This window comes from Alligator mississippiensis, chromosome 1 (assembly GCF_030867095.1).
Source record: "Alligator mississippiensis isolate rAllMis1 chromosome 1, rAllMis1, whole genome shotgun sequence".
Lineage (NCBI taxonomy): Eukaryota > Metazoa > Chordata > Crocodylia > Alligatoridae > Alligator > Alligator mississippiensis.
In genome coordinates, this window is record NC_081824.1 from 317,833,742 (window position 1) to 317,856,221 (window position 22,480).

The 22,480-nt window shown below is 42.2% G+C and overlaps 1 protein-coding gene across 8 annotated transcripts in view; it reads right to left on the minus strand.

Annotated features, from left to right (window-relative positions):
* Window positions 1-22,480, minus strand: part of CNKSR2 (connector enhancer of kinase suppressor of Ras 2) — a 380,784-nt gene that overhangs the window by 84,074 nt on the left and 274,230 nt on the right. For all 8 annotated transcript variants that reach the window (XM_059720858.1, XM_059720856.1, XM_059720857.1 and 5 more), the window contains 5 exons: window positions 14,462-14,510; window positions 12,013-12,185; window positions 9,256-9,329; window positions 6,903-6,974; window positions 244-311 (listed from right to left, as the gene is read on the minus strand). In XM_059720858.1, coding sequence (XP_059576841.1) covers window positions 244-311; window positions 6,903-6,974; window positions 9,256-9,329; window positions 12,013-12,185; window positions 14,462-14,510 — 436 coding nt within the window. The remainder of the gene's footprint in view (window positions 1-243; window positions 312-6,902; window positions 6,975-9,255; window positions 9,330-12,012; window positions 12,186-14,461; window positions 14,511-22,480) is intronic.

The window sequence follows — 22,480 nt, forward strand, 5'->3', positions numbered from 1 at the left end:
TTGCTTCCTCCTCTGTGATCCCCTAGAAATGACGCATCAACCTCCCAGTAAAAAGGAACTTCCTTGTGAATGAAGGGGGAAAAAAACAAACCAAAACAACTCCCTCCCCCCACAAAAGCTGAAAGACCCATTTGTGACTTTTTTTAGACAGTGGGAATGAACTTATAAGATATGGAAAAAAGAACGGTTCAGGTGAGATAGAGAACTGAATGAAGCAACCAAAATAAAAAAAAAACACTGTACCTTGTTCCTGTTTGATCCTCTCTCTCTCTGCATAGCCAGCAGCAAGCATGTTAATTCTGTTTAGCCATCTGAAATTATATTAAAAAAAGGAATGATACTAATTCAGCTTATTAACTTGGGGACTTTGCTACTAAAATGACGTTATAAGCCATCTGAAGAAGATACAGGACACTGTTATTTTACGTATAAGACAGCTGTTTTTTGTAATACTTTTATTCATGGTGTCTCCAAAGATCTATAATTTTGCTGTTGAACAAATTGTTTCCATACCAAAGATTCTGTTTCAAATAGAAAAGCTTAAATGATGGTAAATATCTGTAAAGTAAAAGACTTTGAAATAATCAAAGAACCATTAAGCTTACTGCTCTTACATGTGCCACCATACCAATATACCCACTGTTCTGACTTCTCAAGAAAAAATGCTGTTTTACAGAGATTTAAGCAATATTTTAAGGCCTGATTTGGCATCTTAGCAGGGGAAAAGATCAGAACCCAGTAGTCAAAAGAATAGGTTTACTTCTAAACAGACAGGGAGAGTTTAATTATGACATTATGTTTTTTAAAGCTTACCTACAGTGCAGAGTACAAAGAGATGGGAATACATCAGAACCTGCTTTTGTGTTTGAGTTGAGGAGACAAAGGGAGGGAAAGGTAGTTGGCCTCAAAACACAATTCATGTTTAAGGCACTAACCTCTACTTAGACCTGAAAAATGTATTTCCATAAGCGGAGTGAATTAAAAATAAACTACAGTTATTCTCTTCATTTAGCAATGCTGTCATTGTCAAACAGACATTCAGCTGCCTGTAGCTATACATTGCTTCAAACTGCCCTCTAACCCACAGGGGGCTTTCAGTGTATTCATTTTCCAACTGTTCACTCTATATCAGCTCCTCCCTCAATGAGGTTTTAAACCAACATGACAACCTCGCATTGGTAAATCTGGAATTATTTACCCAAGACATACCATTGCTGAGTTTTAGCAGACCTTGCTTTTTAAGCTAGTAGTTTTACTACAGTTTTAGTAAGCTGGCAGTTTTACTGCTTAAATATATAATAAAATGAGAAGGACAACAAAAATTAATATATTTCTTATTGGAAGAATGTATTCTTTGAAAATACCTGCTTCAGAAAACTGTAAAGGATTGGCTTTCTTTGCATAGTGTATGGAAGCAAGTAGAATCCAGTATTTTCCCCACAAGTGAAGATAACATCCTTTGCAAGTGTTCTCAAACATGAAGTTTCCAAGGCATTTCAGTGGGTGCTAACCAAGCCATCAGATCATGATATGCAGTAGCTCTCACTGAAATAAAGACCATGGTGTGGTGTTTGACAATTGATAGGGTCCATCAATTGCTCTATGTTAAGAAGAGCAGTAACAAAACTACTCTTGCTGCAAGGATGGAACATCTGATATTAACAGCTAATGCTATCATGGGAGAGATGGAAGAAAAGGAAAACAGAATGAAGGAACCTAAACTTTCAGGTACTGTAGTTAATAGCTGCTGTACATTTAAAAAAATAATTGGAGTTTTAAGGCAAAAAACACAAATCAACCAATCCTGCCACAGAGAAGCAGTCACATCTTAAATCACCATAAGAGTGCCATCCAAACTTTACATTAAATTCATCACAAAGGCCTGGGAAAGAGTCCTACTTTAGTCGACTGCACCGATGTAGCCATTTCTGCCCGTGGTGTATTAGACAAAAACGACAGAGCCTTGTTTGTGACACAGATGTTGTCTCCAATAACTAAATGATATTAGCTACTTTTAAAGCAGGTAATTTTGCTGACGGAAAATGTTGCTTACTGGAAATGCAATCTCATGATAAACTTGAAGAAATACAGCATATTGATCCACAATTACTGATTTAAAACATCTAATTATCAGTTCCATGATTTGGAATACTACCTACTATAGACTCCTATACAAGTGGAACAAATGAAATTCTCTCCTGCATGCTTTAATATTGCAAAACACTTAAGGACCATTTCTTCTTGAGTGGTTTGTAAATTTGGGTGCTAAAAGGACAATTTTGACTTCTGCAACTTATTTGATAATATAAAAAAGATACTGCACATAAACGTGGTTCCACAGCAAAGCTCCTTTAGCTATGTTAAATTTCTCAATAAGGATCAGAACACTTTCGTGTATAAGCAATGGTCAGAATGAAACCTACTGCAGTAAGTATAGACTGTAGGGGAAGTTGTAAAACCCTCCTGAAGAAAATAAAAGGAATAAAATACTCCACTATTAAGGAGAGATGCTAGGGGTTATTAAGTTACAAAGACAATTAGTATTCATTGGCACAGATGTATATTGTTCTGTTACAAATATGAAAAGATATAGTAAAAATACACTTGAAAAAATTCTGAAAATTCTGTGATACAGTCTACCTTCCCTGGTTCGTAAGCTGGATCTTCATAACCAGTGTTTATTCACCGGGGGTGGGGGGGTGTTGTTCTGCCTGTCCTGGCCCTGTGACTCTTAAAACAACACTAGTTGGGAACTGTTTCAGAAGTCCTGGCATGGTAATATTGCCAGAGCATGAGATGTGTAGGGTTGGGGGTGGGGGGGGCGTGATTCCAGCGCCGCCTCTAACTTGGCACCCGCGGTGGGTGCCCCTCTCATTCATGCCTATTGATGTTGCTGCATATCCCTTGCAAACATCTAAAGCAAGGAATTTTGTGACTGATCTCAAAACTTTGTGTATATAAATGTCATATATTTAATAACTTTTATATGAAGTTGCATACATCAAAATGAATTATTATTTTACCTTATTCTACACAACAGAATATGTAATGTTCAGAGCCAGATAACGAGCTGATGCCCTGAAGGGTCCAAGCAACAACAGTAACCATTTGTACTCTGACCATGATGCAGAGATGCTATTACTGGAAATTTAAACGAGGCCTGAAGTATGGAAGCCTTTAAGAAAGATTTTAATATGGCTAATTCTAAAATTATACTTGTCCCTTTTGTTTTGGTCCGAAGGGAGTAGCTGTAGGAGGAAGATGTTTGTAAACAGCAAAAACTTGGCTAGCTTCCAGAAGGCAGAACATCGGCATAGTGGGATATGAACATAGACATTCAGAATACTATCCTGCCCCAAATTAACCCATGATGTGGCTTTCAGCCCTGAAGATGGTATTTTAACATAGCTATAACTGTCTGCTTTGACAAGGAGATAGTTTTCCAAAGGGGAAAAATGTTAGAGGTAAGCTAAATGTTGATCTCATCAACCAAGAAAGAAGAGCATTTCTCTTTAAGTAAAGGATCAGGTTAGCAAATACATAGTAAATGCATCAAGAAGCATAAAAGATGATCGTAGGAAATAAAAGTTACCCAAATAACAGGATTAGGACATTAAATAGAAACCTAAAGCCATGCCTGTACTAGGAGCTCTTTAATGGTATAGGACAGGGGTAGGCAACCCCTGGCACAGGTGCCAGAGTGTGGTACGTGAAAGCATTTTGCTTGGCATGCATGCTTTGGGGCAGACAGCAGAGAAGGGGCCAGGGTTGCACTGCCACAACAAGGATCGGGCCCCTTGCAGCTCCTCCTCTGTCTGCCCCTGGTACACCAACATCTTACAAAGTGAGGTTGCAGGTGTTTTTGGCACTCTGCCCAAAAACACTGCTGACCCCTGGTAAAGGAATATCTACTGTGATTAAACTAAATTGGCAGAGCTGTGTTTTTACTTTGTACAATATTCTGCTCTCCTCTCTTCCTCCCTCTCCCCTGCAACAGAGCAAATTATATTGATAAAAGTGCAGTTTTCCTAATATAACAGCCCCTACCTACATTGGGGCATCTGCTGGTACAGCTACAGCAGTAAGAAATCAAGCTCCTCATACCACTAACAAAGCTATGCTGGCTGGTAACAACTGACCCTATCCTTTAAACACTAACAAGACTACAGGCAGCCCTCAGACTTATGACGCAATCGGTTCCTGAAAACGGCATCTTAAGATGAAACACTCGGAACCAATTTTCCTACAGGCACAATGTTATAAAAGGGGGACTGGTTCCTTTAAAACACTCGACACAGATGCATCCAGCTGGTAAGTCTGTTGTGGTGGGGGGGAGGGGAGGGAAGGAGTGGAGGGGGTAGATCAACACTCCCACAGTGAGGGAGAGACAGGGGCTGGGGCAAGCGCTGCCCAGCTGGGGTACAAGGGGTGCGGAGAGGGGGTGAGGTGGCTCCCGCTGCTGCGCACTGCCATTCTGGGAGCCACCCCCCTCTCCGCCACCCCAGCTGGGCAGCACTTGCACCAGCTCCTGTCCCAGCCCCAGCCCCTCCCTTGTTGTGGAGACACTGATCTGCCCTCCTACAGCCCTTCCCTCCCTTCTACCCACCATCACAAGGGACCTATGAGCTAGAAGCAGCTGTGTCGAGGGTCATAAATTCAAAACGCACATTGGAACCTGGAAACAGGGTGTGAATTTATAAAGGTTGTAAGTGTCGTTCGTCATAACTCGAAAAGTCATAAGTCAAGGACTGCCTGTATGCATTCTAACATGCATATTTTGTGGGCATAGGAGTGTGTATGCATAAATGCACATATTATTCGTGTACCCTGTTCATGTACATATATAAATCCTTAACCACTAAAAATGCTTAATCAAATAATTGATGTTGAAATTTAACTATTCAGTAAAGTTATGTTTTTAGGCATTTCCTACTTACTTTTCTCTGCCTGAAGTACATGGTACAAATTGTGCTGAAAAGAACTGCATAATGTATAATAAAAGCACATGTCAGAAACTTGACAAGAAGAATGAACAGAAATGACTGAATCTTTTTTGTATTAATAAAAATGTTTCAGAATATCTTCATATATCAGGGCTAGTGCAGGATGTGAAACTTGCTATTAAATGGTAAATGCTTTCTTATACTAGCTCTGTATTTTATTAATCAACTTTATGGAACTTGGTGAAGATAGTTTGCATTTAAATGTGTAAAAAAACGAGAGCAGATTTCAGTCTAATATATTTTTATGAACTAAAATGTAAATAAGTCAATCATGATGGAAAGTTTAAAAAAGAGAAATAAATCAAATTACTAAGATTAGTCCAAGACCACTGAAACATTTTTTAATTTAATTTTTTACTTTTAAATGCATTATTTAATTTTGTGATATATTTGGCATAGCATATGCCAAACCTCAGAGACAGGGCACCTCTTCACACAATGCTGGTTTACCGATGTAAATTTTACTTGTGTTCAAACTCAGTATTTTTAGAATGGTCAGGATATAATTTCATTATTGCAGAGGACATTTTGTTCAATTTTTAGTGAACTGCATTCTTAGTTACTAGTCTATCTAGCAGAATTGTATAACTGTCAACCAAATGCAAAAACTTTACAAAGAATAAGGTTTCAAAGTCCCTCTGATTGCAAACAACTTTCAAAAGCTCACAACTGACATAGCTGCTTTTGAAAACTTTATCAGATATCTATATATGAATAATGATAAATATAAAACTAATTTACTTTCTGGTCAAATGTCATCAGTAAGAAATGGAAGTTTTCTGAAACTGAGTTGCCAAAAAGCAGCTGAACATGGCAAATATATTAAAGGTGTCAACATTACTAAAGTATTTATGAGCTGGTTTCATGGATTGTCTTTGCTTGTCTTTTATATTTAATTTAGAAAGGTATTCATCATCTTACTTGTCAACGTTGTCTTCACACACAAGCCCAAGGGAGCAGGATTCTCAATTTAAGATGGGAAACTTTAATTCAGTTTCTTTTACTATATATTTGGCTTCCATTATATTTGTCATAATAAATGGATTCCATTTGATGTTTGGGGAAAATAAAAAAGATATAGTAGTAAACACATTAATAGACATAGAAATCCCAGTGTTTTCATACCATCTATTCAAACAAGTTAAAGGTATACCTTGCTTAAGTCTTTCTGAAAATTGAAGCATTTAATAAGATCGCAGAAGTGGACAAAAATTCCAACTCCCTTTTCCCAGCCTCAACCTTCATACGTGGTAGTTTCCAACAATGAATAAAGCCTAAATCATATCCCTTCCATGTACCCTTTCTTCCTGTGTGATCAGGATAGTATCACTCTTCCAGTTAAAGTATTCAGCTCTTCAAAATGGGATTTTGAGGAGTTAAGAGAGCTTAAGCCTTGAGTTGGGCCATTGCAAAGAGTGATTTTTGACTATTGTTAAATGCTAAACTCTCAGTTGTGGGCCCTCACCACCTATGCTGGATCAGGCCCCAAAGTAGCACTTTTACAATAATAGTTACTTTATCTTCTGAACTGAAAACCCTGCAGAGTTCTGCTTTCTTTAGCCATGGTGCATGAAAACAATCACTGTTGGCATTGCTTCAAAGAAATATTGATGAAAACCTTGTTTTTACTTTGTTGAACCTTCCTATTTGGTTGATAGTTGTGAAGATCTATTTAATCTCAAAGGTTCATTTTGATTTTAAAAGTTTCAGTAAGATCATTTTGGCATCAAATAAATATTAAAAATATGATTTCATCTGAAAGAAATAAGATGCCCTTTATGCACCTCAAACTTAACATTAAAATGAAGACAACTCTATAACATGTTAAACTCATGCCCTTCAGAGTAAAGCATTATACTCAAGAGTGGTTTTCTATACAGTTGCATTGGGTTTTGTTACCTGTTCATGTCATCCAGATGTTCAGCAGCAAAATAAAAACTTTTGATCTTAGGATGGCAGGCTTTGAATGCACTGTGGGGGAGAAAAAAATACGATGATATAAACAGTAATCATATGACCTTTCCTTTTCAAGGTTTAGATAGGCACCCAAGTTACTTAATGAGTTGAGACTTGCTTAGTTGATTAGGAAAACAAAGGACATTCTGGAAAATCTTATAACTTTTAGGATCCATCTAGTTGTCTTTCATTATAAAGACAAGTATCATCTGCCTACAAACAAAAGTAAGAGTCGGCACAACACGCATTTCCATAATGGGTGTTAAAGAACTGTTAGACAATTGTGTGTGCATGGGTGGAAGCGTTAAAAGTGTTTCTAGGCAGAATATTGATTGAAATATTTACTTGATATAACAGAAAATCTCAGTCCCTACAACTTTTCAAAACGTCAGTGCCTTCAGTATTCACTTTAGCTCTAACAAAAGAAAATCAAATAGAAAAACGTGATGTGGTGATTGATTTTTGACAAGCAGTAGCACATCAACAGGGTGTTTTTGCGGTCATTGAGAATGATGGGCAATAGCATGTCATTGTTCCTTCCTGCCAAAGTAATCAACATGACTGAATGTCAACAGTTTTTTAATATATGATATATTATGTGGGATAAATTACTGAAAGCAATTTTAAGCAAAGTATGAATATAATTTTAATAAGTAAAAAGATACTGGAAATTATACATGGATACTTATGTCAAAGCTATATTAATTTACAATGTAGAAATACTTTTAAAAACTGGCTTAAAGACCATTTGAAAATAAGCAAAAGTGCCTAGCAAACTCAAATTTTAAAAGAAAACAGTATTTTATATTAGGTGCATTGTCCTTATTTGTAAGAAAGAACAATTTAAAAAAAAATCTGGTCTTTAAATATCTTTAAATATTAACAGAAAGCAGGGAATGCGATTTGTAAAGAGAGAGGAAAAGGATTTTTCTATGTGTTAGTACATCACAATGTTACACAAGTGAGAACAGATGTTTAGCAGCATCTGTTTTGTTAAAAAAAAAGATATAATCAAGTTGCTGAGACCCAAAACTTGACTTCAGTAAAATTGTTGTAACATCTGTCATCTAATTTCTAGCTACCTTATTTGCTTTATTTCCCATTCATTCAAAAACACTGAATAGCCTTATTTGTTCTACTATCCTGTAGAAAGCACACAGAATGAAAAATTTAAATGAATTGAAATTATCAGGGATTAGTGGATATCATCAGCAATGCTGTTTCACCAACAAGAAATTAAATAAAGTATAGCCAGGTGTATATTGCAGTCATGAAAAAACAGAAATACAGGAAAAAGCAAAAGTATAAAATACATTTTTATTTTTGACACTTTTTTATAGGTTTATTTAAAAAATATAATTTTTAAATAAAAATATCTTTATTTTTGTTTGTTATTTAAGGAAGCTTAAACTAAAAGGAAAAGAATGAGTTTCCTTTTTAAATGAGAATGCAAATCATCACAGGCAACGATTACTTTTTCAGCAGTTTACACTATTTCAATCATGCTTGGAAAACCTGAAAGTAGAAAAACATGCTTAAAAAAAACCAAACCCATTTGAAAGTCATCGACAGTGACAACGATGTCAGCTGAATGTTAAAGAAAAAGAGAAAGAACAAACACGAAAAATTCCATTTAGCAAGCAATGCACAAAGATTTCAGTGGTAATGATCCTGAACACATATGGGTACATGCACTCATGAAAAAACAGGTACATATATACACCAAAAGCATAAACTAGAGAGAAAGTAATTTTAGAGCTTCAGGCCAGATCCCAAATGCAGATAAGCAGGTGCTGAACTATTGGCTTCAGTTAGTTTCCTCTAAGTCAGGACAAACTTTTAATGTCAACAGACAGCTGAAACATGAATTTTGAAAACTTCTCTAGTTAGTCCTGAATAAAGTTAAGATTTGTGCCTGACATAGATTTGAACATTTCCTCTAAAGGCCTTTCATTAATTTTATACTTGAAGTGCTTACTTGAGAACAATAATAAACTCCAATTAACCTGTTTCTTGCAAATACACTGTTATTGATATTAAAATAATTACACAAAACTACAGCTAAATATTTACAGAAAAGCCATCAATACCTTTAAAGCAAACTTCAGATAGCTACTGTGCAGTTAAACGTTTGATTTTTTCTTGCAGAATCTAACATATGCAAAGAAACTTTACTGATATAAATAATCGGCTTTAGAAGAAAATCCCACATGGTTATGAATCAGGAAAAATTCACCCCTTAAAGGGTTCTTCCTTTTTTCTTTTCATTGTACTGTATAATTTTAAACGCACTTACTATTTCTTGCGGCATTCACTGGCTCTGTCAATTTTAAATTCAGGTAGGCTGATGAATCCTTCTGCTTTTTCATCCTAAGGAGACAGTTCCACATGTTACTCAGATTATTGAGGTGTATGGAAAAAATATCTGTTTTTTGTATAGTCTTGTATAGTCTCTTTTGTATGTGTGGCAAGCCATCCTTGCCTTATGGCTTCCCTGATTATTTTAGTCTCCAATCCACATATGCTCTTGATTTTCCTGACCCAATCCAAGTATGAGTTCTCTTCCAGCCTACTGAATTAAGAGAGTAGTAAAACACTGGAGCAGGCTACCTAGAGAGGTTGTACAAATCTCCATCCTTAGAAGTTTTTAAGACCCGGGAGACAAAGCGTTGGATGGAATGATCTAGCTGGGGATGGTCCTGCTTGGAGCAGGGGGTTGAACTAGATGACCCCCTGAGGTCCCTTCCAACCCTCATTTTCTATGATTCTATAATTGTCTTTCCATTTGTTTGTGTTCATTCCCAGGTCTATCATTTATACAGTTATATTTTCACAGCAGCATGCTCTTCATTTTTATTGTTTGGGATACTTATCAGCAGGGATCCAGGTTATCTGGTTCCCATGGGAAAAAAGAACCCCCCCTCCCCCTCAGCAGTTTTTCTATTTTTACTGAGAAAAATGCAAATTTCTCATTTTAATGGAGAAATGCATGGATTTTCCATTTTTGCAAAGAGCTCTCTGCAGGCTGGCAGAGTTCCAACCTGCAAAGGGCTAGGGGGAGTGGGAGGAGGGTGGTCAGGCAGGGGGTGCCATGTTCGTTGAGGGACTCAATTTTATATAGTACTTTGAGAAGCCTTTAGCTCTTCTGTGCTTTGGGTGGTATACAGACCAAAACAGATGCCATTTTTATTAAGTACTATTTACTGGATTTATCTGAATCCAGAACAGAAGTTTTCCCATTCAACATGGGGGTTAAAGGCCTTCATCTTAAATCTGAGTACAAATAGGGGGGAGGAGAGGGGAGGGAGGAGGATAGTGGCTGTGGCTGAGCACAGGGTCAGAGTCAGAGCAACTGCCACTGCCTGCTCCATTCTCCCGCACCCCTTGCCACTACTTAACTTCCTGTTTCAGCTCCACCTGGGACACTGCTTGAACCCAGTAAAGGCAGCATGGAGCACAGGCTGCTTCCATCCCTCGACTGGCCATGCAGTGGTGGCGGTGACACTAGCTCTGGCTCCAGGGCTGAAGCTGCTGCCACCGTTACATGGCCAGACAGGAACCCAAGGCAGCACATGCTCTGTGCTCTCCTCCACAGGCCAGACTGGCACCCCAGCCAGAGCTGGAGCTGCAATGGGAAGAAGTATGTAAATGATACAAATCAGCCAGATTTGTACTTCTTTGGAATTATTTAAAGAAATGGGACCTTAGGCAGCCAAATGGTTGTTTTGGAAAGCACGGAGTATATAATTTAGCACCTAAATCATAATTAAAATCAAAATACAACACATTAGAATAGAACCTGATTGAAAAACAAGCCAGTTTTAATTGCAGGGCTTCAGGAACTGTCATTGATTTCAATGATTACAACTAAATAAGGCACTTTTAATGGTACATAAAATGAAGACTGTAATCCCATCTCTAGCTTATAATGATAGGGATACAAGACTAACTTTTCTTTTCTAATTTTGAGTAATGAGAAAATGGAAACTTTGTGAAAGACTGTGAGCTTAGGGTAATACTGAGATGAGCAGTTCTTCCTTATGCTAAAAAGGCAAATTTTAAAGGCCAAATCCTGAAAACTCAGGCCCCTGGCACACATTCATTTAATAGTATGATGAGATCAGATCCCTGATCTCAACAATCATACCTCCTGCTATGCCACAGATGTATGGCAGGACACACCATTTTGGGATCATATCCAATGGCACCATTACTACTTGTCAGTTCAGGAGGAGCCCAGGCAAGTTGCAATGGCAAGTTGAAATCTGGGTACCTGCAGCCAAACTGAACTGGAGTGGCATCTGGGTTGGAACCAACAATCTGCTGTTTAAGACTCCTGTGCAATCCCAGGGCTGCACTGGGACCGCTTGAGACTCCTGTGTAGCCCCAGGACTGATTTTCAGTCTCAAAGATCCAGCCCTAGGACCGCACACGAGCTGGTTCCAGATCCCTGAATAGTCTTCGAGCTTGGATTGATAACTGCAGATGCTGGGGCCGGTTCAAGACTCCTGTGCAGTCCTAGAGCTGGGACAATCACATGATTGTCAGTCCTAGCCCTAAGACCACACCAGAACCAATTCCAGACCCTCTATTAGTGCAGGCCAGTCCCAAACTCTAGTGTTGTCAGATGGGACAATCAGTTGATTGCTGGTCCCAGACCCTGGACTTCACTGGATCCAATTCTAGACTCCCGTGTGTTCCTGGGGCTAGGACTGATAATCAACTGATTGTTGGTCCCAGACTGGGGACTGCACCGGCATCTTAAGAGGCATAACTGGATGTCTGAGTGCCCTGGGCACATGAGGCAGCACTGGACACCTTGAGCAGCATCAGGGGGTTTCATGTGGATATTTTCATGGCCTCCACAGTGTTGGCACCCTGGTTGTCCTCTTTATGCTACCATGCAAATTCCTATGAATGATTAACATCATCCTACATGTTCTGTTAATTTCAGAATGATTATTTGGGTGAATATAGATAATTGATGACAACAGTACTACTTGAGACTCACTGGCATTACACAGCATAAACAAAAAATATCTTCTATTCTTACCTCCTCATTGATATACCAGTATAGAGAAGTATCCTTCAGAACAAACCAATATTTCTTCCACTTCTGGGAAAAATAACTTTTGGCATCTTTCTTTTTCCAAAGCCAGCCTTCACAATCCCCACGGCCCAGATCTTTACAGGAAATCCGCCTTTTGCTCTTACCAGGTATGGGAGCTATAAATGCCAACAGTTAAAAGGAGCAGATACAAAAGGGCTTTTGTTATGCATTTAATGAACTAGTCAGGAATGTTCAGTTTGTCTAAAAGGATTGATCTCTTTACAAAAATTAATATAAAATTTCAAAATCAATTTCTCTAACATTATAATACTCAAACAAAGAGAGCAGTATACAGCAAGGAAAACAGACACACTTCCTAGCCTACAGTAAACTAATCTATGTATCAAAGAAAATGCAGTAGACAACAGAAGAGAGGTTATATAGGATAGGAGGACAATGTGTACAAAAATAAGATAACTTGGTTTTGATGTTTCTGTACATTCTGATAGTTCATTCCATAACATATACAAACAAATGAGCAAATATAAACAAATGCAAATACAGGCAGGGGTACTTATAATAATTACAAAGTAAAATGCCCTTTTTTCCAATAACAGTATTCAGTGAAGGATGACTTTACAGATCCTTCAGCTGCGAAGGACCTGGGGGTTACAATGGAGCATAAGCTAAATAGGAGCCAGCAGCAGGGGTGGCTCCAGGGTGGGATGAAGGGGTGTGCTGTATCTCCCTTTCAGTGACACTACTGTTCCTGGGCACAGAGGGAGCCCCAGAGCCACACTTGTCCCAGTGCAGCCAAAGGGTGCAGGGAGCAGCTGCATGGGGTGCTGGGCTCTTCTGGGAACAGCAGTGGCAGAAGGCAGATTTCCTCTTCTTCTAACTGCTCCCCCACTGTGACGAACCCATCCCCCATCACTGACACAGGCATGGGGAGGGCCCCTTGGGTGACTCCTGCACTGCTCCAATCATGGGATACTAGACTCAGCCAGGAACAGCAATGCTGATGCACCGGTTCCTCCTTCCAGCTGTGGGGGACATTTGAGGGAGAATGGGCAGAGAGCAGGCACTGGAAGAAGGATCCTGTGCACTGCCATGCTATCCCCAGCCAAGAGTTGTACCCTGTGCAATCACTCCTCACAGCCCCTGACTGGAGCAGAGTAGAAGTGGCTTTGGGACTCCCCCTATGCCTGGGTCGAGCTGGGGACTGTAGCAGTGGTAATGGGTCCCTTCTTTCGTGTACTTGCTACCTGTCCAGATTCCAGCCATGCCTTACCCCCAGATCCTCCCATGGTGTGCGATGCAGTGTGCTGCACCCCACTTCATAACATCCTAGATTTGCCCATGGCCAACAGTATGCTCTTGTTGCAAAAAAAGCCAACAGAATTCTGGGTTTAACTAACAAAAAGTATCATTTGCAAATCAAGAGAAGTGGTTCTTCTGTTCTACTTGGCACTAATGAAGCCTCCTCACCTGAAGTTCTCTGTCCAGTTTTGGGCCCAACACTTAAAGAAAGATGTGGACAGATTAGAAAGAGTCCAGCAAAGAGTAACAAAAATGTCAGGTCAGTGGGAAGTGTGACTTATGAGGAAAGGCAGAAAGAACTAGGATTATTTAGTCTGAAGAAGAGAAGTCTTAGGGGAGATTTGATAGCAACATTCAAATACCTGAAAGGAGATCACAGAGACAGACTTTTGCCTGTGGCTGTAGGGGATTGGGCTAGCAGCAATAACCTTAAACTGCAGCAGAGGAAATGTATACTGGAGATTAGGGAGAACTTGATGTCTCTGCTGGTGGTTAAGTACTGGAACAGGTTGCCTAGAGATGCTGTAGAATCTCCATCTCTGGAAATTTTCAAGAGCAGGTTGGACATACACTTGGCTGCTAAGGTTTAGTCAGGGATGATCCTGTTTTGAGTAGGGAGATAGACTAGAGGACCTCATGGAGTCTCTTCCAGCCGTACTTTCCTATGACCTTATGATCTTTACAAGTATTTGAAGGGGCCATGAAAACCTACATAAAGGATCATGCTGCCATTCAGCAGTACATCCATACCTTTACAAAAGACTGCTGAAAGTGGTTCTGAACCAAAGAAGGACAATTCATAATTAGTATGTATATTACCACATCACTTAGGTGTCCTAGCTGTGGACCAGGAGCCCATGTATAATTAAGCATTGCACAAAGAGGGCAAAAAGATGATCCCAGTCCCCAAGAAGATACACTCTAAGTATAACACAAGAGACAACAGTTGGATATAGACAGAGGAGCACAAGGAGAGAATGAAACAATATTAATAATGGATGAACAGTTTTGTCAAATGAACACATTTAGTTAGCTAACACATCATCATCTTTAAAATATTACACTATTATAGACAATAATATTCAGTTGTATTTCCTACCATTATATCAGAAAGTACTTATTCATTATTTACCTTTGTTTTTCTTTTTAGTTTTCTGTTGTAGAGAAGATTGCTGAAATGTCTGTAAGTAAATCAAGACACAAGAGAGCAGTGAAAAAACAATGTACATATTTAAAGCCCCTCCTTGTCCTTGGAAAAATAACAATTAAAATTTCAGATACTTAAGTGATCAAGCACAATCTTGGGACAAAAAGCAAGAAAGATTTGTAGGACCTTTAGGGGAAAAAATATTTCATACTTTTACAAGATACTGAAATCAACCAATAAAACACATCACAATCAACTAGCCAGCAGAACAACAACTGCAACTAAGTTTTTTCCCCTCAAAAACAGCTGTTTTTCTCTACTCTTTCCTAGCACTGTAGTGTGTTTGTGTGAGAAGTCCATTTGTTCTAACACAGGGATTTTGAAACTGGGGTATGCATACCCCCAGGGTGACACTGTACCCACATTTTAATAATCATAAAAGTCATAGAAGAATCATAGAGAAGTAGGGCTGAAAGGGACCTCCAGAGCTCATTTAGTCCAACCACCTGCATGAGGGAGGATCAGCTCTAACCAAACCATCCTATACAAATCCACTGTCTAACTTATTAGCAAACCTACATAGTCAATCCTGACACAACCACGAGACATAATTCCCTAACCTGCCCCAGGTGAAGCAGCAGGACCGCAGCAGCCAATACCATGCTGCTACTCAAGAGATGGAAGGAAGAGACCCATGCTCCTCCCTGCTACAGAGGAAGGCAAAAACCTGATGGAATTGGCATCTATAATTTAGTAGAGTCTAGAACAATACAGCTTCTGCCCTTCTCCAACTATCCAAGCAGGAAAAGCAATGTGAAACTGAGACTTCCTCTCCCAATTAGGATGAAGAAAAGCTCATTCAACTAATCAGAGGCTGACCTTAAATGGCTCCCCTTCCACCTCCTACACTGTCACAAGGGACAGTGCTGTGGGAAGGGAGCAGGTGATGCCTTGGTTTTTGCTGAGCATATAAAGACCATGCAGAAGATGCAGTGGGGTACAAAGCTCACCATGCATGCAAAGGTATGGCCCAACACTTCAGTGCTGGCTCTTCTTTACTGAGTTCTGCCATCTGGCTGTCCTGCATTATGTGGCAGCACTGGAGATGGCAGCAGTTACTGAGAATAGCGGGTGCCTGGCTCTAGGCTGTGGGGTATAGGAGCAGTACTTGAGAGCAGGACATGGCTTGTTCCCCTCCGTGTGACCTACATGATAGGTCTTAGCATGTACTACGGTCCATCAACGTGGGGAATCCCTTCTCTGGTGGACGGTATTTCCCAACATGCACTGCACTCTGCCAGTAGGGAAGCCCTTCTTCCCTCCCCCAGGATCTGGCTGTGCTGAGGGTACAAGCAGCAATATGTTTTGTAGGTAAAGGGGCTTGCAGACAGAAAAGTTTGAAAACCACTGTCCCAGTAGATGTTCTAACAAGTTGATCTTTATCTGATTTAAGCGTATACATTATTTCATATTATTAATTAAAAAAACCTTTTTTTTCCCCCTGATGATACCAGCAAATTCTCTCTGGGACTCTGGAATTTTGAACTGTTGTCACAGAAGCAAAGCGAGGTGGGAAATTAATTCTGTACTTATGAACTAGATTAAGATTTAATACACGTTAGTAGGTTTCCCTGTCACCTCTGTTATAAAACTTGAACACCAATAAGACTCCCTAATTGAGAGATTAAAAAAAATAAAACTACCAAAATAAATACAAAACAAAACAAACATAGTTTTTAAATACTCCAGTCATTCAGTACTTTGTACTGTGTTTTATTTAGCTTTATATATAAGGCATCTTCATCAGTGATCTGGAAGCTGGGATGGAGTGCACCCTCAGCAAGTTTGCAGATGACACCAAGCTAGGGGGAGTAGTAGATATACTGGAAGGTAGGGTTAGGATTCAAAGAGACCTAGAGAAATTGGAGGACTGGACCAGAAGAAATCTCATGAGGTTCAATAAAGACAAGTGCAAAGTCCTGCACTTAGGAAGGAACAAGCCCATGCACTGGTACAGGCTGGGGCCTGACTGGTTAGGCAGCAGCTTTGCAGAAAAGGACCTGGGGATTACAGTGAACAATAAGCTGACTACGAGTCAACAGTGTGCCCTTGTTGCCAAGCAGGGTAACAGCATCCTGGGCTGCCTTGGTAGGAGTGTTGCCAGCAGATCAGGAGGAAGTGATTATTCCCCCTTATTCAGCACTGGTGAGGCCACATCTGGAGAACTGGTGTCCAGTTTTGGGCCTCCCACTACAGAAAGGATGTGGACAAATTGCAGAATCCAGCAGAGGGCAATGAAAATGGTTAGGAGGCTGGGGCACATTATTTATGAGAAGAGGTTGAGGGAAATGGGCTTATTTAGTCTGAGAGGGGATTTAATAGCAGCCTTCAACCACCTCAAGGGTGGTTCCAAAGAGACTGCAGCTGGTCTGTTCTCAGTGGTGACAGATGACAGAACAAGGAGTAATGGTCTCAAGTTGCAGCAGCAAGGGAAGTTTAGGTTAGATACTAGGAAAAGCTTTCTCACTAGGAGGGTAGTAAAACACTGGAACAGGTTACCCATACAGCTGGTAGAAGCTCCATCCTTGGAGGTTTTTAAGACCCAGCTAGACAAAGCCTTGGCTGGGATGATCTAGTTGGGGATTCATAGATGTTAGGGTCCGAAGGGACCTCAATAGATCATTGAGTCCGACCCCCTGCATAAGCAGGAAAGAGTGCTGGGTCTAGATGACCCCAGCTAGATGCTCATCTAACCTCCTCTTGAAGACCCCCAGGGTAGGGGAGAGCACCACCTCCCTTGGGAGCCCATTCCAGACCTTGGCCACTCGAACTGTGAAGAAGTTCTTCCTAATGTCCCATCTAAATCTGCTCTCTGCTAGCTTGTGGCCATTGTTTCTTGTAACCCCCGGGGGCGCCTTGGTGAATAAATACTCACCAATTCCCTTCTGTGCCCCCGTGATGAACTTATAGGCAGTCACAAGGTCGCCTCTCAACCTTCTCTTGCGGAGGCTGAAAAGGTCCAGTTTCTCTAGTCTCTCCTTGTAGGGCTTGGTCTGCAGGCCCTTAACCATACGAGTGGCCCTTCTCTGGACCCTTTCCAGGTTATCCGCATCCTTCTTGAAGTGTGGCGCCCAGAATTGCACGCAGTACTCCAACTGCGGTCTGACCAGCGCCCGATAGAGGGGAAGTATCACCTCCTTGGACCTATTCGTCATGCATCTGCTGATGCACGATAAAGTGCCATTGGCTTTTCTGATGGCTTCGTCACATTGCCGACTCATGTTCATCTTGGAGTCCACTAGGACTCCAAGATCCCTTTCCACTTCCATGCCACCCAGCAGGTCATTTCCTAGGCTGTAGGTGTGCTGGACATTTTTCGTCCCTAGGTGCAGCACTTTGGATTTCTCCTTGTTGAACTGCATTCTGTTGTTTTCTGCCCACTTGTCCAACCTGTCCAGGTCTGCCTGCAGCTGTTCCCTGCCCTCCGGCGTGTCCACATCTCCCCATAGCTTTGTGTCATCTGCAAACTTGGACAGAGTACATTTCACTCCCTCGTCCAAGTCACTGATGAAGACATTAAAGAGTATCGGTCCAAGGACCGAGCCCTGCGGGACCCCACTGCCCACACCCTTCCAGGTCAAAACTGACCCATCTACCACGACTCTCTGGGTGCGACCCTCCAGCCAATTCGCCACCCACCGGACTGTGTAGTCATCCAAGTCAGAGCCTCTTAACTTGTTCACCAGTATGGGGTGGGATACCGTATCGAAGGCCTTCCTGAAGTCTAAGCATATGACATCCACCCCTCCTCCTGTGTCTAGGCGTTTCGTAACCTGGTCATAGAAAGAGACTAGATTGGTCAGGCACGATCTGCCTGCCACGAACCCGTGCTGGTTTCCCCTCAGCATAATTTGTCCTGCCGGGCTCTCACAAATGTGAGCCTTGATAATTTTTTCAAAGACTTTGCCAAGGATGGAGGTGAGATGACTGGCCTATAGTTGCCCGGGTCCTCCTTCCTCCCCTTTTTGAAAATGGGGACCACGTTGGCCCTTTTCCAGTCCTCCGGGACTTGGCCCGTGCGCCACGAGTGTTCAAATATTCCCGCCAGTGGCTCTGCAATGACGTCGGCCAGTGCCTTCAGTACCCTCGGATGGAGCTCATCCGGGCCTGCCGACTTAAAGGCATCCAGTTCTTCCAAGTGACTCTGCACCATCTCAGGGTCTATGCATGGAAGTCTGGCGCCTTGCTGCTGCCTCTCTACAACCCCAGTGAGAGACTTGTCGTGCCCCTCACTTGGGAACACTGAGGCAAAGAACTCGTTGAGGAGTTCAGCCTTGTCCCCCCTGTTCGTCACCAATTGTTTCTGCCCATTTAGCAGGGGTCCTATTCCTCCCTGGGCCTTCCTTTTACTCCCTATATATCTAAAAAACAATTTCTTGTTGTCCTTTACTTGGGATGCCATCCTCAGCTCCATGGTAGCTTTGGCCCTTCTAACTGCCCCCCTACAAGCACGAGCAGAGGAGGTATATTCATCTTTGGTGATCTCTCCCTGTTTCCACTTTTTATGTGCTCCCCTGCTGGACCTGCTTTGAGCAGGGTGTTGGACTAGATGACCTCATGAGGTCCTTTCCAACCCTAATTTTCTATGATTCTAATATCTCCAGCTGTTAATCAAGTTAAACATGTCTATTTCCACAGGACAAAATATCTTTTGGGTGTGGCTCCACAAAACTCTACTGTGAGCTAGTACATGACCTTAGAGCATGTTAGCTACTCCAAGATAAGTGTCTGTATGCATGCTTTCACTGTACAGTAAGTGGAATCTTCCTCACATTTTCTGAAACATGTATGTAGCAACACGTACATAGGAAGTCACCGAGTAGCTAAAGAGCTGTATGCTCACACTCAGGATTAGTTCACAGAACTTGTTTATTCAGTTTTATTGACCATGAAGGAAAAATGGGTAGGATCTTCAGAAGTATAAGTGACTTGTACTCCTGAATCATTTAGATACTTCTGAAAATCTTCCTCTTAATTCAGACTAAGTGGCATGATATTTCAAACGATCCTTTTCACCTGACAGCAAAAATCCACCGTTTCATTATGCGACTTTTTCCCATTAAATTTCTTTACAATGAACATGCCTAAATACAAAGGAGAATGGTGATTTATTTTTTAAAACTTCTACAGAAAACTTTTAGATGTCCTTCTAAATTACAGGAAAACAATATAAAATGCATCTATTCTGATGGGATCTTTAGAAATGACCTTCCTTCTCTTGCAATCTACAGCACCCTTTTCAGAAGAGATTGTTATGAAAAGGTATCTATTTGTGTCACTAAAAATAATAAGTTTTTAAGAGGGTAGCACATAATTTAAGCAACTAGCCATGTCTGTAAAGAATATATGGCACTGCAAAGCAGAAAGGTTTTATTATAAAATTAATTCAGCGTTTTGAATTAGTCCTTTCAGTGCGGTAATAATTTGCGGTCTGGTCCAAAGCCCCCCGAAGTTTAGGGGAGTAAGCTTTTCAATTAACATCTATGACAAAGGTAGGCAACGTTTTTGGCTGGAGTGCCAAAAAACCCACCACGTTCATCTTGTAAGGTGCCAGCATGCCAGAAAAACAAAACCGGAGCAGGTGGTACACGGCAGGATGCACTGCATATTACTGGAGTTAACAATCACAAATGTTGCTTTTTTTTTTTTATACAGTAAATACCAGGTTTTCTAAAAATTCTAAACCTGGTGATAATAAATAAAACTCCAGATACTACCTTTGTTCTTGGGTATTTTTTTTTGTTCAGCATGTTGCGATGAGAGAGAGAAAGAGAGAAAGAAGTGAAAAAGGACAGAGAAAAGAGAGGGAAAGGGAAAGAAAAAAGGGAAAAAGACAAGAAAGAAAAAAATAAGAGGAAAAGCTGAAAGAAAGAAGAGAAAGAGGAAAAGCAGAGAAAAAAAGAAATAGAAAAAAGGAGAGAAAAGAGGAGAGAAAAGAAAGAGAAGAAAAAAGAGGAAGGGAGAGAGAAAAAAGGAGAAACTAGAGAAGAGAAGAGAGAGAAAAGAAAAAGAGGGAAAGAGAAAAAAGAGGAGACAAAAAAAAGGAGAGAGGAAAAAGGAGAGAGAAAGAGAGAAGCCAAAAAAGAGAGAAAAGAGAGAATGAAATAGGAGAGAGAAGAGACAAAAAAGAAAAAAAAAAAGAAAGAAAAAGAAAGTAAAAAAGGAAAAAGAGGGTGTGTCCCTCGCTGTCCACATCTCCCACTGCTACCGGCCTTGGCTTGGGACTGCTGGTTCAGGGCAGTGTCTGGCAGAGGGGGACAGTGATGGTCCTAGAATGGGGGGAACCTGGGCCCAGGGCTGGAAGGGAGTGCCAAGCTGGGGTGGGGGCAGCACCAAGGAACTGAGCACTGGGGCTGGGCACGTGGGACAGGGTCTGGGCAGCACGGGGAAAAGCAGATGCAAGGGAGGGGCTGCAGCTGGGCTGGCTCGGCCAGGTCCTTGGGGAGGTGGTAGCTGGAGAAGAGCGGGTGCCAGGTGGAAAGCACGGGATGCCCTGGGGCTCTGCACACATGGGCCATGGTGGGCAGGCAGGGGCCCAGTGAGTGGCACCTGAAGTGCGGCCTGGCCTGGCCCACACAGCTCTGCAGGCATGGGCTGCAGCTGCCCTGCCTGTGAGGGGACGCTGTCTGGCCAGGGCAAGACACTGGGCACAGGGGGCTCCCAGCTCTGGGCTCAGCCTCCCTGTGCACTGGGCGCAGCATAAGGGGGGTAGAGCTGCCTCCGGTGCAAGAGCCCAGCCATGGGAGCTTCCCCCAGACCTTGGGAAGTGGTGCCACAGGTAGCGCTTGGGGCCAAGCCAGCCAGGACCCTCCCGCACAATGGTCCTTTGCACTGTCTGCCTGGGCCCCAGCCCCAGAAGGGGAGCTGTGGGTGGGCAAGGCCAGAGCCCCAGGCAGGCGCTGTGAGTGGCTGCTGTGCTGGAGGCTCCCAGCAGGTGGGTGAGCCCTAGGCTGGGAGGAGTACTGGGGCACCTAGTGCTGGGTCTGTGTGCTCACGGCAGGGTCCAGGCAGCATGGGGAGAAGCAGGTGTGGGGGAAGGTGGTATGGGCATGTCAGCCTGGCCGGACCCTTGGGAAGGTGGCAGTTGGAGGAGAACTGGGGCCAGGTGGGAAGCAGGGGCTGCCCCAGGGCTCTGTGGGCACAGGCCGTGGCAGGTGGGTGGGGGCATCCCGTGGTATCCGAGGTGGGGCCCGATCCAGCCCACGAGGGGATGCAGCTTGGCCAGGGGGCAAGATGCCGGTTTTGGAGGGTGTTTCTGGCTCTGGGGTCAGCCTCCCTGAGCACCAGGCACACTGCATGCGGGGCAGAGCTGCCTCCAGTGCAAGGGTGTGGCCACGGGGCCTCACTGTAGAAGACGCCCAGGCCTTGGGGACAGCCGCCATGGGCAGTGTTCAGGGTCTAGCTGGCTAGGAACCTCCAGCACAGTAGCCCTCCACAGAGCCTATCTGGGCCCTGGCCCTGCTCACCTGCAGCTCCCTTCCAGCAGCCAAGCCAGGCTGGAGGGCGCAGCCCAGGGACAGGGTTAGCAGACACTGTCCCTGCCTGTGTTCAACCGACTCTGCCCCTGGAGCCTGCTGCAGCGCTGGGACCTGTGGCTGCTCAGGAGAGCCGGAGCAGCAGCTTAAAAAAAACCAATTTTTTAAAAACAATTTCCTTGCACAATGCCTAGCTTGTGGAGAAAAATGCCTCTGTGCGCCACTAATTGGCGCACGTGTCGGCGGTTGCCTATCTCTAATCTATGAGCTTTGGAAATTACCCTCAGCTTTAGATTTTAGGCTTTAATTGTTTGAGTCATTCTACGCAAGACAATACTAGCTCTGGTTTTACCTTAAAGATGGCTTCTTACTTAGCACAGAACATGTAAATAAATCGCATTCAACCATGCACGTACAGTGTGTGTGAGCTAAAAAGTGTGGGTTAAGGTCAAAGTAGGAAAAAAGGATG